We start from the raw sequence: 16,471 nt of genomic DNA on the forward strand, positions 1-16,471 counted from the left end.
CACTGCTCGGTTAAAACTGTTCGTTATCTCTATAACGAAAGGTTGACTTTATTTGGTGAATAGTGCAGGTTTAGCTCTCTATCAAGATTGAGGTTGATTTAATTTAATTTCCAGCCAGGCATTTCAGCACACATGCGTACACATTCGTGAATGTGTTGAAAACGGACCATGTTTATTTATTTTCTTAATTAAATTCAAAAGTAAATACAATTTGAATCAAATTAATCCAGTATGGATCTAGAAGCCTACTTGTTGCAGACCCCACATTTTGTTTCTGTTTTCAATTTACCTGGATATTGTTGAAACTCTTACTTGTTGATCAGACAATTGGTTGTAGACCATTTTGATGATGAAGATGATGACGATGATGATGATGATGATGATATTCAATCAATTTTTCAATCAATTTTATTTTATATAGCCCTTCTTACATCAGCTAATATCTCGAAGTGCTGTACAGAAACCCAGCCTAAAACCCCAAACAGCTAGTAATGCAGGTGTAGAAGCACGGTGGCTAGGAAAAACTCCCTAGAAAGGCAAAACCTAGGAAGAAACCTAGAGAGGAACCAGGCTATGAGGGGTGGCCAGTCCTCTTCTGGCTGTGCCGGGTGGAGATTATAACAGAACCATGCCAAGATGTTCAAAAATGTTCATAAGTGACAAGCATGGTCAAATAATAATCAGGAATAAATCTCAGTTGGCTTTTCATAGCCGATCATTAAGAGTTGAAAACAGCAGGTCTGGGACAGGTAGGGGTTCCATAACCGCAGGCAGAACAGTTGAAACTGGAATAGCAGCAAGGCCAGGCGGACTGGGGACAGCAAGGAGTCACCACGGCCGGTAGTCCCGGCGTATGGTCCTAGGGCTCAGGTCTCTCAGTTGGCTTTTCATAGCCGATCATTAAGAGTTGAAAACAGCAGGTCTGGGACAGGTAGGGGTTTCGTAGCCGCAGGCAGAACAGTTGAAACTGGAATAGCAGCAAGGCCAGGCGGACTGGGATGATAACCTCTTTAACCCAATATAATATTATATTTACCAAGGTAAGAACCCAGTAGGCCTACTTTCTAAACGCCCCCAACGCTCGTCGACTCGAATCATTCTTCATAATGGCTACACCATGCTCTACAATGGTGAGATATATTGCGGATTTACTGTAATGCGCACAAGCCAAGCCTTTCGTATGGGTGCGATAGTGTCCTCATATGAATTCAGAGGACACCCCATTTGAAAAACGTCTTCAAACTGAAAGAATCTTAACTTTAACTGCACAGGAAATATAGAGACTAACATCCTGATAACCCTGTCTACAATGTAGGTCTACAAGTGGAATATGGAAATATTCATTAGTGCACCAACCACGGCAGTTAAAAGTGAGGGGATGTGTTCTTCTTCTGTGCGTTAGATAATCGAATAAACAAGTAGGCTATAGAGTAGACTATATATTTGAATCAAGTAAGTTACAAACAATTTCAAAGTTTTAAATTACATTTATTAAAAAGGAACAACTCAGTGAACAAGAAGAAAATATTGTCAATAATCAATATCACTTATGAACAAACGTACAACACTTTTTCACTGAACAGTGAAATATCATATTCTTACATTTGTACATTATGCTGTTTAAATCAGATGTTATTTCCTACTATAAACAAGACCTTAAATAATGGAGTGGTACTAACTGCTATAAATATTTGCTGCCCTTTTCAACTTTGCCCTAAAACAATTGAATGCCCTCGCAAGAAAGTGCAACATTTAAGTAATTGTAATTCAAATGAATGAAAAAATAGTAGTAAGTGTGATTTTAAGTGTTTAAACACTTGACCTACATGGCTTGATAATTAATTGTTCATAACTGTTTTAAAGTGCAGCGGACCTCTATTTGGGGAACATATTGGCTATCAATTAGCATATAAAAAAATAAATGCATTATCATCAGCTATGATATTATACAATTCTGAAATCATACGGCCTATACTTTGTTCCATCTGAAACAAATAGGGCATTGTTGTAAAAGAAACAGCAGTAATTGGAAAATTATCTCGTATTAATCTGATTTTATAAAGAAAAAACAATTACATTTTCAATAGCTTTAAAACATACATAAATAACTTTCACTCATTGGGGAAACATAAATTACACAGAAATCTGTACAGGTAACCTGTTAACCATTTCACTAAACATTGTGCAGTCTTTGCCATAGCCCTATACGTGTCAAAATCTCAATCATCTATTTTACTGGATTCTTGGTCGCTCTGATCATCGGTGAAGCATACATCAACGTCGCTGTCATTGTCGCTCTTTTGCTCGTGATCCTCGAATATGCCCTCGGTTTTGTCCTCAGCTTTTTTTATTGTTTGTCCAGGGTGCCTCGATTTGACATGACGCTCCAAATCCCTCCGGCGCACCAGCACCTTGCCACAGAACTCGCACCTGTACGGGGTGTTCCCCTCCGCGTGCAGACGGATGTGCTTATTCAGGTTGCTGGGGTCACCGAAGGGCCGAAAACAAACTTTGCACTTCAATGGTTTGTACCCTGTGTGAGTTCTCATGTGGATCTTGAGTCCGTATTTCCGAGAGTACAGTTTACCACAGTAAAGACATAAGTGTCCCTTTTTGGGCTTCCCTGAGCCTGTGTTAGCAGTGGGCATAGAGTCGAGCCTGGCTCGGTTCTTTTCGACGGCTATTTCAGACAACTGTTGAGTGTGCATGGCTATCTCCCTGTCAATGTTGGTTATTGAACCCAGGTCTTGGTTGAGTGCAGGTGCGCCAAAGTAGGACATAGACTCCGGGTATTTTAGGAGATTGCTCAAATGGAATTTCAGTGGGTAGTAGGGTGAACTATAAAGCAGCTCGCCATTGTACACGGTGAATGGCATGAGGGGGATATTGCAATCTCCATTATATGGCTTGACGCCATCGAACTGAGGCAGAGAAAACCTCTCAAAATGGAATCCAGAGGACATCTGAGAGTAGCGTGAGGGGGACAGTCCAGAGTGCATCCTGCTCTCCACGTGCTTAAAAGCCGATGTCTCCTCGAAATTAGGTATTAACGGAAAACCCCTGATGGCGTTTGCGCACGGGACTACGGGAGATGTGGAGGGATGGCTTCCGGTCAAAGGTTCATTCAGGGCTCGCGTCGATTTCATGTTCCCCAGGAGTTTGCTGAAGCCTAGTCCATTATGCTTCCCATTACTTTCCTCTCTGTAGACGTCAGCCACGGGGACCTTGGATTGGCCCATGGGCCTGAATGCAGAGCGCACACCTGGGTTGAACCCCATGTTGCTCAACATTGAAGACGTTGCGCCAAGGCCCATGAGATGTCCGTGGTTTCTGGCTGAGGTAACGCTCATGTCAAGTGCTCTGTCCTGCTCCTCAGAGCTGGGTTTCTTTGCTACCCCCGTTTTGTTGAGGAAGGGTGAGGAAGACACGGTCCGTCTGACAGAGTCTGAGATGGAGGTGTTGTGGCCGTTCCTGGGCGAGGCCGAGGTGTTGGGAATGTCCCCGGATTTGGGTGACCTGCTGAAGCTGTCTGTGCCCCTGGCCTGCTCGCTGTTCACAAAGCCCCGCCCGTTGCTCAGAGCGCAGTGGAAATGGACGTGGGCCTTGAGTGTGTTGGGATATTTAAATATTCTCCAGCAGTACCAGCAAATGTAACGTTCTTCACCTGTAGAGAAGCACAGAGACATGAGGTTAATATCGATGGGTCTCCATATTCCCGAATCTCCCCACTTCTGTCAATAAAGCGCTTTCAAACATGAACATTTGTGTTCCTACACATTTCTATCTATTGCTTTGTGAGTGTAGAAGCCTATTATCTGGTGCTTTATGAATGATGTTCCATCTGTAGATGCTCCCAGTGGCCTATTAGAGTAACCTCAAACTGTACGGTTATTTTGTGCCACATGCAAATCTTTTCCATTTTCCATTTAAATGTTTTGGATAAATCCCTTGAGATGAATCGACTCATTTCCAATGGGATTCAGGTTTTGAATAGGCGACAGAGTATATTAACCCTATCCACCTCATCAAACGTGAGCAATGACACAAGTTGAACAATAGGAGGTCAATTATATAGATGTAATGATTTTGTAATCCTTATAGGGCTGTTGTTTATCATCCCCATCAAAAGAGCAAACGCCCCGTCCAATCTGTCGCTCCGAAACCAATACGTTGAATAGGGGGACTTTCTCTGTGCTCTTTCCCGTGGAAATGACAGCAGCTGTTGCTTGAAATCGCAAATCGCCATAGACAATAAGGCTAGCCCATCTGTTAACGCCAAATAATAGGACACGTATGTCAAGGAGCGCACGCTGTATTGGCCGGAGAGCAGCAGAAAGTGCTTCGCCACAAATCAGGGCAATATACATCCCACATAAAAGTTAGCATTCATTAGGCAACAATACCTTATGTAGCCAGCTAATTTACCGTAAAGCACCTTTTTTGAAATTATTTGCTTTTGAATACATTAATATTAATGAGGCGATGACATTTGTTAACCTCTGTCCCCCTATGAATTACTATCGTCTGCTTTGATGATTGTTAAAACACGCCTATTCCTGCTTTTAAATTGCGGATTTATTCCATGTGCCTGTCACTGTAATTAGTGTAACAGTCGAATATAATTTTGGTAGGCTATATCTTGAAAATTATTGTCAGGCCCTCCATTTCATATGCCCTATTTTTCTCAGACAGAGTAATTACACACACTCTTAGAAAAAACGGTTCTAGATAGAACCAAATAGGGTTCTATTGCTTGCTTCATATATGGCACCCCTAAAGGTTCTATATAGAAACCCTTTGTAGGTTTCTTTGATCAGAACCCCAGGGGTTCTTCTTCACTGAACCAAAATTTCGTTTCTGTATAGAACCTTAAAGGATGCCATATATGCAGCAAGCATAGAACCCTTTTTCGTTCTATCCAGAACCTTTATTTCTAAGAGTGTCTAGGCATTATAATTTAATCTAAACACAGTTATCGAATTTTCCTGAGTTGGCGGTATGTGTAATCTGATTAAAACCGGATTATTTCGCTGGTGATTTTATGATTAGGCTATAATTCGATACGCCTATAAACCTATGGCATCGACGCCACTGTTTGAATATCCAGAGAATTGTTTTGGGGAAAAGTTATTATTATTATTATTATTATTATTATTATTATTATTTTCTGTTTATTACACTAGCACAACGAAGCCTAGTAGGTGGTGGTTGGGCCTATTGCTGTCTGTTTTACACATTTTCATTTAAAATGATGAAAAACAATTCGATTTTATTATTGAATTGTTTAACATGAAATTCTGTCAAGCCTATTTAGTTAACAAGACCATTTAACTTTTTAATGTAAATAAAACCATCAAATCGAAATGTATGCTCTGGGGATGCACATTTGTCAACCGTGAAAATATAGGCCTACAACCTTTCCACATAAATTGATTATAATAGCTGGACGCCAAGGTTTGGACAGTCACTTAACTGTGCAATGATGGAACTCACAAAATGTCAATGCCAGTAAGCAGCATCAGCAGGGCTATACTGTAGCCTAATCCATTTCTATTAAAACTTTTGTTTGGACAATACCACATAATGATACATGTGAATTTCGATCGCGCATAAGCTGTTGAACCACCGGCAAACAAATATCCATCATAATATGCCATTTAGCAGACGATTTTATCCAAAGTGACTTACAGTCATGTGTGCATACATTTTTACGTATGGGTGGTCCGGGGGATCGAACCCACTACCCTGGCGTTACAAGCGCCATGCTCTACCAATTGAGCTACAGATTGAGCTACTTTTCTCATCGTTTTGTATGGTTATTTTAAAGGGTAATTCTACAGTTTTCTTACCTTTCTCGTCGTGTGTTGGAGTGGCAGTGGTAGGGATGTCGTACCACTGGGCCAGAGTGTTGGAGTACCACACACTCAGCTCCTCGCCTGCTGGGATCTCCGTCAGCACACGATAGAAAATCTAACGTAAATGGGCAACGTTAGATACATGCAACTAACTGTTTCAGCTTGAGTAAAAAATAAAATAATCAAATGACTTGAGCTTTATGCATTTTTAAATAAAGCACAGTACTGACCTGCCCACCAGGTAGATCTGAGACAGCCTCCAAGTTCTGTTCTTGACTGTTTCTGGCCGCCCGGATACACCCAATCCAGTCTGGCACAGGGCAACCTGATTCATCCACGAATTCTCCCCTCAGCAGCCGAATCTAGATCCACAACATGGATGGTTCAACGCTAGAAATGACGCTAACAAGGCCTAACATTCGATACATTCATAGATCACTAAAAGGCCAGCAGCCGCAGTTTATAATAGTTTATGAATAAATCATGAACAGAGCTGCATATTTGACATTGCAACGTCACGCTTGACTGCAATTGCAGCAAAAAAAAGCTTTGTGTTTATTTTCGTATAGGCTTAGCACAAATAAATATTCAAGGCTTTAGTTTTAGAAATATTGGTTTATTAAATATTGAATTAATTGTTTGTAAATAGTATTGCTATTATGCCCAATGGCTATCTGATAGGCTATAGCCTACCTTGATGTGTGCCAAAGCGTTTAATGCGTCTTTATCTGCTATGTTAACCAGCGGTGATAATTTACCAGGGAGAATGACACATAATTGAGTTGATATGGGAAACGAATTTGAGAGGTGTCAAATGGTTTCTAAACTGTTCAAGCAAATTAAAGATTGAAGCGTGACATTTGACACGGAGATTGCACCTGATGCATCACATGAAGCCCAGGGCGATGCATTTAGTCGCATCAATCACAAACGTCGACAACAGTGTGTAGGCCTATGCCTATATTTATAATGCAGTTATAATGTAGGGTACTTATCTATTGGTTTGTTTAAGACCATAAACTCACCAATAAACAATTAGCCTGTATAAAAAATTATGTTAAATAAATGAATAAACATTCAATTAAAATAGAAATAGCATCCATTTCTGGTAGTTCCATATTGTATTAATAACGATATGTGTTGCAGGAATGTTATTTTAGATGTTCTATACATTTCTATAGGCTATATTTTAGCATTTCTTATCCATGTTCTTATTTTATAGCTCAAGGCTGTGGTCTATGTCTTAGCATCTTTCCATGGCCGGATTGCATAAAAATTAAATGGTTCATCTAGCCTACTAGAAATTTAAAGCGGGCGAGGAAATTAAATCTCACACAACACCCCAGGTCGCCCTATTAGGGCGGTTAAGTAAAGGCACAGAGTGACAAGTCGTCCCACTAATATAACTCAATTATTACCAACCTGACAGCACGAACCAATTAATAACCGAAGGCCCAATGAACTTTGACAGGTCTGGTTCAAAATGTAAAAAAATATCACTGTGTCCCCTTTACCTGCCCTGATAATTAAATATAGGTCCTATAGAAAGAAAATAATGTTTTCGAAATTCATTTTTTTAGTTTTATCTTTCATTAGGTGAATGATTCCCCTAAAGTTTCCATTATTCTTATCAATCTTGTACATAAATAATAATATGAGTATTAATATAGGCCTAAAAGTAATAATGATAATAATAATCAAATGATTTGTCATTCAAATAGGAAAATCATTAAAACAATGCCACAGTATGTATGGGCTGTAGACACTTTTTTATTCCGATAGTTTGTAATTCAATTCTGAAGCCTGCAAAAATCATCCTACAAAAAGCAGAATTGTAAAAAAAGAATTTTTGCAGATAGAACTAATTAGGAATAAATCATATTTCATGCGATAATAAAAACGGTGCTTACCTTTTTCTTGGTTACGACCTCTTTGCGATCAGTCACGTATTTCCCTAGTTTGAAGATGCCCGGCACCGGTCCTATCCGCAGGCCGGTCGGGATGCTGCAGTCTGCAAACACACTGATAGTGGATGCCCGCGTTGCTTGCATGGCTGGCTCTGCGTGCAGTGGTTTGAGAACCATGAAGACCACGCAGTGACTGATTGAGACAAGAAGTAGTCACAGAGATGAGGACAGGCCAATCTCCGCCCGCAAAGTGATGCGGTGGCGTATGTGATCCGGCTTTTCTAATGGAGCAGCAAGGTACCCCCTCGACACATTAACGCGCAAGGGCGAGCAGTATGCGCGCGGTGTGAGAGAGTTTGGCTCTTTCGGCAGCTGTGGGGAGAAAACGGGCCGAGATGGTCACATGGAGACTTTCCCTCACCCTCACATATAATGAATTGCTCCAAAAACGGCCAGGAGACAATGGGCCAGGCGACCTTCCCATCCCCAAAATCCAATTTGTCAAGGGCAGAGAAAAAAGAGTGCAGAATCAAAGGTCTGGAGCTACCATTAATCCTCAGCATGTGGCTTTGTATCCCAGACAGCTCCGATATTTTAACTGACAAATCCACTGTATAATTTCTCCATAAATTCTACCCTTTTTATTGTTCCTTTACAAACCAGTTTTTGGAAATCAGTCACTACTTTAAATCTACTTGGCTGCGTTATTTTGGGTTTATATACTTCAAAGCACTTTATTATCTCCGTTTGGCTGCATTGTGTGTCCCTAGTTTAACAAAAGGAGCAGGAATGTTTGGAAGACTTGTTAACTTCTATTGACTCCCGGCGTGTGCCGGGTTGAGATCGGGCAGGTACCAGAACCACCAGAAAAATAGCAACAGCTTTCAAAATAACCACCATCTTATTATTTCACACTTGTGGTTTTCTTGTCATGAATTCACTCCAGACGTTTTCATTCAGCTGTGACATGGCACAACACAGACCTTCATAACTTTGACTTTAAGTTGCCACAGCTGAATGAAAACGCCACAGTTTTGAGTTTGATCATTTAAATTTCATCTAATTATTTATTTAAAAAAAATCTTATTTTAAGATGTTTTGAGTTTTTTTTATTAATCCTTTATTTAAGCAGGGAAGTGACGTTGAGACTGGCATCTCTTTTTCAAGTGAGCCCTGATATTTTAAGAGCATATTTTATATTTTACATTATTATATCATAATTTATATGCTTGTTATAAACTTCCATTTTGTTTTCTTTTTATTGATACACTCAAATACGAATCAATACATTAGTCAATAAAACATTTATTTATGATGTGTTTTTCTTAGGCTACTATTTGTATTAGATTACTGGCTATTGGATGCTCAAATCCTCTGAATTAACTTTCAGTGTTTTAGGTGGGAAAACTTCACTAGTTCTACTTATAAACTACAATAGGCCTGCCTATATTGTGAAATACTAGTATACTAGGCTGAGTATAGGCCTACTCAGTATTCTGTACAGCCTAAATTCCATAGACGATGGAAAAAAATGCATAGGCCTATCATTATTAGGCCTACTTGAAAGAAACCTCCAGTCGCTTTTTCACCACAGGTTTTAAAACTGCGATTGATCCATTGATCATCTGGCGTGGAAGTCTCAACAGAGGGCGAGATAGTGGGAACAAGAACCTGTGGGCGATAAATTCAGGCCATGAACATGTCCTGCTAACCTCTGCCCTGGCGACTCTGGGATGACACTGCGCCATAATTGAGGGGGGGAGAGATGGGGTCTCTCTCTAGCCACGTAAAGGTATCCCACTGCTCCATTCTGTAAGGCTTCTCTTCTCCCAGCTTCACGAGTCAAAGAGCGTGAACGACACGCGAACAATTTCATCAATAGGCGTATGCAAAGGCCGGCTGTGCGGAGGGTTATTTATTAATGTTGCCATTTGTGACTGGTTCCCATCCACCCGGGAATAACGGGTCCGGCCTCCAAATCTCTCACACCAGTCGGCCCGATTCTCATTCCCATCCTGTGGCTCAAAGTCGAAGTTCTCAAAGTTAAATTAATTATTCTCAGAGGGGGAACGGGAGACATTTCCTTTCTGTTTGCTAACCCTCGAAAAGTAAGGGTGAAACCCATTCCAATGCGCGCACTGAAGCACGGTGAACAGTCAAAGGCTCGGTGTCAGAAGTGAAAGCAGTGTTCGAAACAAATGGGATGGAAAATTAAATGAAATTAAATAGCTTGACCGGCGGTATTGTCCTCCTCTTTTTAAAAGACACATTAATTACATGGTCGCAGCTTTATTCGAGAACAATATTGCGGAGTCAATCACAATATTCCACAAAGCCTTACTTACTCTCTTAACGAACTTCGCATCTCTTTAATGATTTTAAATTACGACCATTGAAGAATTGGACCTTGAGCGGAGGGAGACGTTTTTATAGGAGTTGGCCTATTTCGCTTTGCCCGGGTCCTCCAGATTAGAGTGCCAGCACTTCAATTTTACAATCCCATCGTAATGTGGGGTTTTGATTTAACAGGTTGGCCCTTAATGAGCCATGAATGTAGAGGAACAACCAGTGTGTAAAGCAGCGCGGTTATGGGGACCAATGCCCCACCAGGGAACTCAATTCAAGCTCCTTAACTACCCGAGAGTGCCAAGGGTTCAACACTCTTCTTCTGGACCGGTTACAATACCATTTCAGTCCCACCGGGCTCCCAGGAAAAATAAGTAGACCATAAACTTTGCTCAGGCCTTTTCAAATGACCAAATCATTGTTCCATTTAAACTTAGCCTGGTAGGTAATTTTTTCCCATGTATAATCATGTGTTGGGTAGAAGGGGTAGCATTGCATTTTACACACAATGATTCTTATATTTTGTTATTTAACCTTTATTCAGATTGTCTATTTTATGCTTATTGCTTTTACTATATCATTTTCAATGTGATAAAGTGGGAAAGTGGGCAAAAAGTGCAAAGACGAGACAAAGTTTCATATTCAACCATCATCAGTGTCACATTATTGGCTCCATGTTTGCCAAACTGACATAGTGACATTTCGTGAAATATGGTGGCATTCTGATACTTTTCCCCCCTTCATTTTTTGTGTAGCATGGACCAGGGGTGTCATGCACCACACAAATCTGAGGGGGCACAATTAAAGTATGTGAGGATGGCTGGGGGGTGGTTCGAAGGGGGGCTAGGCATCGTCCATAAAGTGGAGAATTTTGCATTTTTCAAACACCTGAAACACATTTTTCCTACAGTCTAGAGCCATAATCATTATGCTTAATTTTTCTTAATATCGAAGCATACATATTGAGCTGTCTTTATCCTTATTTTTTTTAAAGAAACTAAATTTGGTTATATATTGTTGTTGTTTCTCTCTCTCACGCTCTCTCTCTCTCTCTCTCTCTCTCTCTCTCTCTCTCTCTCTCTCTCTCTCTCTCTCTCTCTCTCTCTCTCTCTCTCTCAATTCAATTCAATTCAATTTAAGGGCTTTATTGGCATGGGAAACGTATGTTATCATTGCCAAAGCAAGTGAAGTAGATAGTAAACAAAAGTGAAATAAACAATACAAATTAAAAGTGAACATTACACTTAGAAATTCCAAAAGAATAAAGACATTTCAAATGTCATATTATGTCTATATACAGTGTTGTAACAATGTGCAAATAGTTAAAGTACAAATGGGAAAATAAATAAACATAAATATAGGTTGTATTTAAAATGGAGTTTGTTCTTCACTGGTTGCCCTTTTCTTGTGGCAACAGGTCACAAATCTTGCTGCTGTGATGGCACACTGTGGTATTTCACCCAGTAGATAAGGGAGTTTATCATTCTAGTTTGCTCTGTTTTTTTGTTAATTCTCTCTCCCTCTCTCTCACTCTCTCGCTCTCTCGCTCTCTCGCTCTCTCGCTCTCTCGCTCTCTCTCTGGGCATGACATCTCTAGCATGGACAATAGCCAGGTCTACTAGCGGAACAAGTGCATTTTCATAAAGAGCATGCTTTAAAGAATGAGACCCAAAGAGCAACGTATTTTACCTTTGTAATTTCACACCTCAGACATGGTGTCTATCCCTTTTAATGATAATATTACCATCATTATGTGTTTCACTTTTAGGAAATTCCACAGGCTTTATTTAATGCGCTTTGCCATCTAAAACTGGGAAAATGCATGCTGCACAAGGGGTGGACCAGCTGCTTTGCAGACAGGGGATGCGGGTGGGACATACTGACTCTTTTGAATAGTAGGCCTAATTATGCTTGTATGGGAGTCCCACCAGATGACATGATTGGGATTTTAACCCAGACTAATATTCAAAATCGCATTAAAGAGTGGCGAAATAAGTGCCAACTGATTCGACGCTGTTCATGCGTGCTCTCATTTTTAAACGCTCCCTTTTTAGAGGAGGGCCGCTCCATTTCAGTATTCAAAGTCTTCAACAAAGTTTGCGCCGGCTTTTGAACCAAATTTCCCTGACTTTAACTCACTTGTCTCGGTTGAGGAGACCGGGATAATGGGGTGTAAAGTTGTTTGAATTGAAAATTTGTTTCGGTGTACCTTATAAATTCATACCTTTTCTCACTCGACCGCCTCAGAATGAAACTGTCACTCTATTCGATTTTCTCTGCTGTCGAGCACATTTAGCGCGAACTCTATTTGTGAAGTTCATTCCTAGGCAAATGTATTCAGGGAGGGCTCGAGATGAATAGCGTGGCGTGTCAGCCGCCCCTAATTGGGATTAAGGCACTTAAAACATATGCATAAAGTGACAGAAATTCACAGGTTTCAAAGAAGTCAAACTTTTGTCCTTCGAGCACACCCAGAGCTTTATGTTTAGGCTATAATTATGAAATATTATGGAATTTTGGAATGTTGTGTGTGGAATAGCCTATAGCCTATGTTGCGCATGCACGTTTTTCGCTGTATGCATGATGTGTCACGTGTGTCTTAGCCCTCTTGCTTCTGGTATGCACGATATGTAAATAATTAGAATTAGACATTGGCTGCTTATCAAAGGTAGGACTAAAGCACATTAATAAAAAAAAAGTTACACTCACTTGCTGCTGTCTGCTAATTGAAAAAATAACACCACAAATTATATTAGGAAAAAGTATGTTTCCATGTAAAGGCTCTCAATGAAGGTACAGAGGAGGTCAAAATAATATAATATGTTCTTGGAATTGTAAATCAACAAGGAACGTGCGTTTCAGTAGCCTACATATATTAGATTTTATCATTGTATTCTCATAGGCCTAATTGTTAGTTTAGTTTACATAGGCCTACATTTGACTGATTTGACTGATATTAATTTCTTAATTTATCATACAGGACTATTAACAACAGTTTTTATGTTGTGTTTTGTCAAGCTTATAGCCTAAATTAATTATTCAGTAGAAAATCCATCAAGTCTATTGTTAAGGCATAATTTGGGGAGGAATATTAGTATTTACAAAAATATAAGGGAGATCTTTATTTCTCCATTCACAATGAGGACTATCTTCCTTGCTCAAGCAACAACTAGGCTACATTTTGATAAACGACAATATAGCCTACCTTTCTCTATTAAATGCATTTCACAAAATCACAGTAATCATTTACTTAGCCTAGGCCTACATAGAATATAATTTTTTAGTTGAACATGCATGTGTCAATATAAGGGATTTAACAAGGCCTAATTTTAGGATAATTCAAGTATTTAGTCTACTTCAGCGACAAAGTGCTTGTGCTTTTATTTTTCTATTTTTCAGACATTTCTCTAAATCGGTCAAATTCAGGGGGCTTTATTCCAAGAGCATGATTTATAGGCCTATGACAAAGTTAGTGCAGGAACTTTGCATATGCATAGGCTACTTCAATTGACTAGATTTAAGCTACTTTTCATTGCCATTCTACACAATAACTGGTTGTTAGTGGACTAATTTATTTTAAGCTATTTATACTGAACAAAACTATAAAGGCAACATGCAACAATTTCAAAGATTTTACTGAGTTACAGTTCATATAAGGAAATCAGTAAATTGAAATAAATTCATTAGGCCCTAATCTATCGATTTCACATGAATGGGAATACAGATATGCATCTGTTGGTCACATAAATCATTAAAAAAAAGGTAGGGGCGTGGATCAGAAAACCAGTCAGTATTTGGTGTGACCACCATTTACCTCATGCAGTGCAACACATCTCCTTCGCATAGAGTTGATTAGGTTGTTGATTGTGGCCTGTGGAATGTGGTCCCATTCCTCTTCAAAAGCTGTGCGAAGTTGCTGGATATTGGCGGGAACGTGAACACGTCAATCCAGACCATCCAAAACATGCTCAATGGGTGTCATGCCTGGTGAGTATGCAGGCCATGGAAGAACTGGGACATTTTCAGCTTCGAGGAATTTTGTTCAGATCCTTGCAACATGGGGCCGTGCGTTATCATGGTGAAACATGAGGTGATGGAGATGGATGAATGGCACGACAATGGGCCTCGGTATCTCTGTGCATTCAAATTGCGATCGATAAAATGCAATTGTGTTTGTCCATAGCTTATGCCTGCCCATACCATATCCCCACCGCCATTGACATCATCAAACCGCTCTCCCACATGACACGGTACACGTGGGCGGGTTGGATGTACTGCCAAATTATCTAAAACGAAGTTGGCTTATGGTAGAGAAATGAACATTAAATTATCTGGAGTCTCCAGCACCCACACCCCCAGCACCCACGCCTGCAGTCAGCATGCCAAGCACACTCCGTCAAAATTAGAGGCATCTGTGGCATTGTGCTTGTGTGACAAAACTGCACATTTTAGAGTGGCCTTTTATTGTTCCCAGCACAAGGTGCACGTGTGTAATGATCATGCTGTTTAATCAGCTTCTTGATATGCCACACCTATCAGGTGGATGGATTATCTTGGCAAAGGAGAAATGCTCACTAACAGGGATGTAAACGTATTTGTGCACAACACTTTTGAGAAATAAGATTTTTGTGCATATGGAAAATGTCTGGGATCTTTCATTTCAGCTCATGAAACATGGGACCAACACGTTACATGTTGCCTTTATATTTTTGTTCAGTATATGTTCGATTTTCAGCAGACGATGGAATGTGCTTGACAGAATAATGGCTAGCTCCCGATTGTGCCTGCGCCACGTCAACGCATCTCGACGCAGAGGTCACTCGCAGGACTATGGCTCTTACTTATCTCTTAATTATATTGATAATACATTGCATCCCATCATATTGATGAAGGCTATTTTTCGCTGGTTTTCTATTTCGCAAGTAGTCCTACATGACCCGAGTCTCATTTAGGTTGGATGCACATTAAGTAGCGAACAAAATGTAATCTAATGATATGAATCAAGGCCAATCAGAGTCGAGAGAACGTCTGTCTGGCTCTTCCTCATTAGAGCGCGGGATTGACAGTTCTAGGTTCAACTATAATCTCCTGTGCGCTTCTACCGAGAAACAACAAGAGAGTTAGAGTCCTGTGTACTGGCTATTAATTGCGCCTGTGTTTCGGGTGGGATGAGCTTGTGGAAATGATGACCCAGGGACATAGGCGGCTATTGATTAATTCGATGTATGCCTACATCTATCTCGTGCATGCTCCTGAATCATCCGGATAATTGCTGCATTAAAATGATTTGAGCTGGATTGGGATCTATAGCCTACAAATAGGCTACATTCGTATTTTACAAATGCATGTGCATCTTACTGTAGACCCAGCATGTTTTTCTTTGTGCTTGACTACATATTAAGTAACATAACCCCCTGACTCTGAAATTGTATTTACAAAAATAAAAATAAAATGTTCCCCTCCCCAGATTGATCAAAAAATGCTAAATATTTTCCTTCATGATTACAAGTCACTACATTCACACATGATGTCATAAAATACATGTGTGTTTTGTAAAATACATCTCAAAGCTGAGTAGCAATTGACCTCAGCTACCACAGGCCTTGTTCTTCAGATAATTGGTATATTTTTTATATAATGTATCTTTTTCCTTTAGAGAAACAGAAACAGAGAGGTGCAGTGTGAGGTAAATACCATATATTTAAATAGATATTCTCCTATACCCATAGGCCTGGAAATCTGCTCAATATCTTTTCACCTTCTCAAAAATCTTCCTCTTAACATCAAATATCAATGTCAAAACACTCCCTGTCAATGTAGGCCTATATCAAAACCAGCAATGGGTCTATCAGTTTATCTTGAAGACAACTAATAGTAGGTGAGTGAGGTCTTCCAGATCCACTGATGCTACAATTCAATAACACATAAGACCGAAGGTGCATTCGCATATATGACTAGAATCATGATACTATTCTGATGTAGTACTACTGGTATTCTAATCTCAGTTGTGTTGTATTTGAGTGGATTCGTGTTGCATGACCTTTAGCTGCGCCGATCTGCCTCATGTCCTCTGTGCTGTTGGTCCTCTCCATCATGGGACGCTAACTGTGTTTGGCATGTGCTGACGAGACCCAATCGCTCCCGATCAGTGGTAGATGGAAAAGGTGTGGATATGGATGGAATGGGGACATGGAACGCCTGTGTGCCATCGCTTCGCTGCAAGACCGAAGCTGTATGATGGCCCCTCGAGAGGATGTCAGGGTGAAGGACCCCTCAGGTGACTCTCTTTCTTCACTCATCCCTCGCATTACCTCTCCTTCACCCTCTTTTTGCTCTATTGCACCCTGCCTCTCCACACGCTCA

At 40.2% G+C, this 16,471-nt stretch overlaps 1 protein-coding gene across 1 annotated transcript; it reads right to left on the minus strand.

Annotated features, from left to right (window-relative positions):
- Positions 1–2,219: 2,219 nt before the first annotated feature.
- On the minus strand, positions 2,220–7,939 carry LOC311139167 (PR domain zinc finger protein 13-like; the record flags this gene model as incomplete). Its single annotated transcript, XM_084174059.1, has 4 exons — positions 2,220–3,664; positions 5,850–5,970; positions 6,086–6,217; positions 7,766–7,939. The coding sequence occupies 4 exons, from the start codon at positions 7,937–7,939 to the stop codon at positions 2,220–2,222; spliced, it is 1,872 nt and encodes a 623-aa protein (XP_084030185.1).
- Positions 7,940–16,471: the final 8,532 nt, after the last annotated feature.

Source organism: Coregonus lavaretus (genome assembly GCF_964263955.1).
Source record: "Coregonus lavaretus genome assembly, chromosome: 13".
NCBI lineage: Eukaryota > Metazoa > Chordata > Actinopteri > Salmoniformes > Salmonidae > Coregonus > Coregonus lavaretus.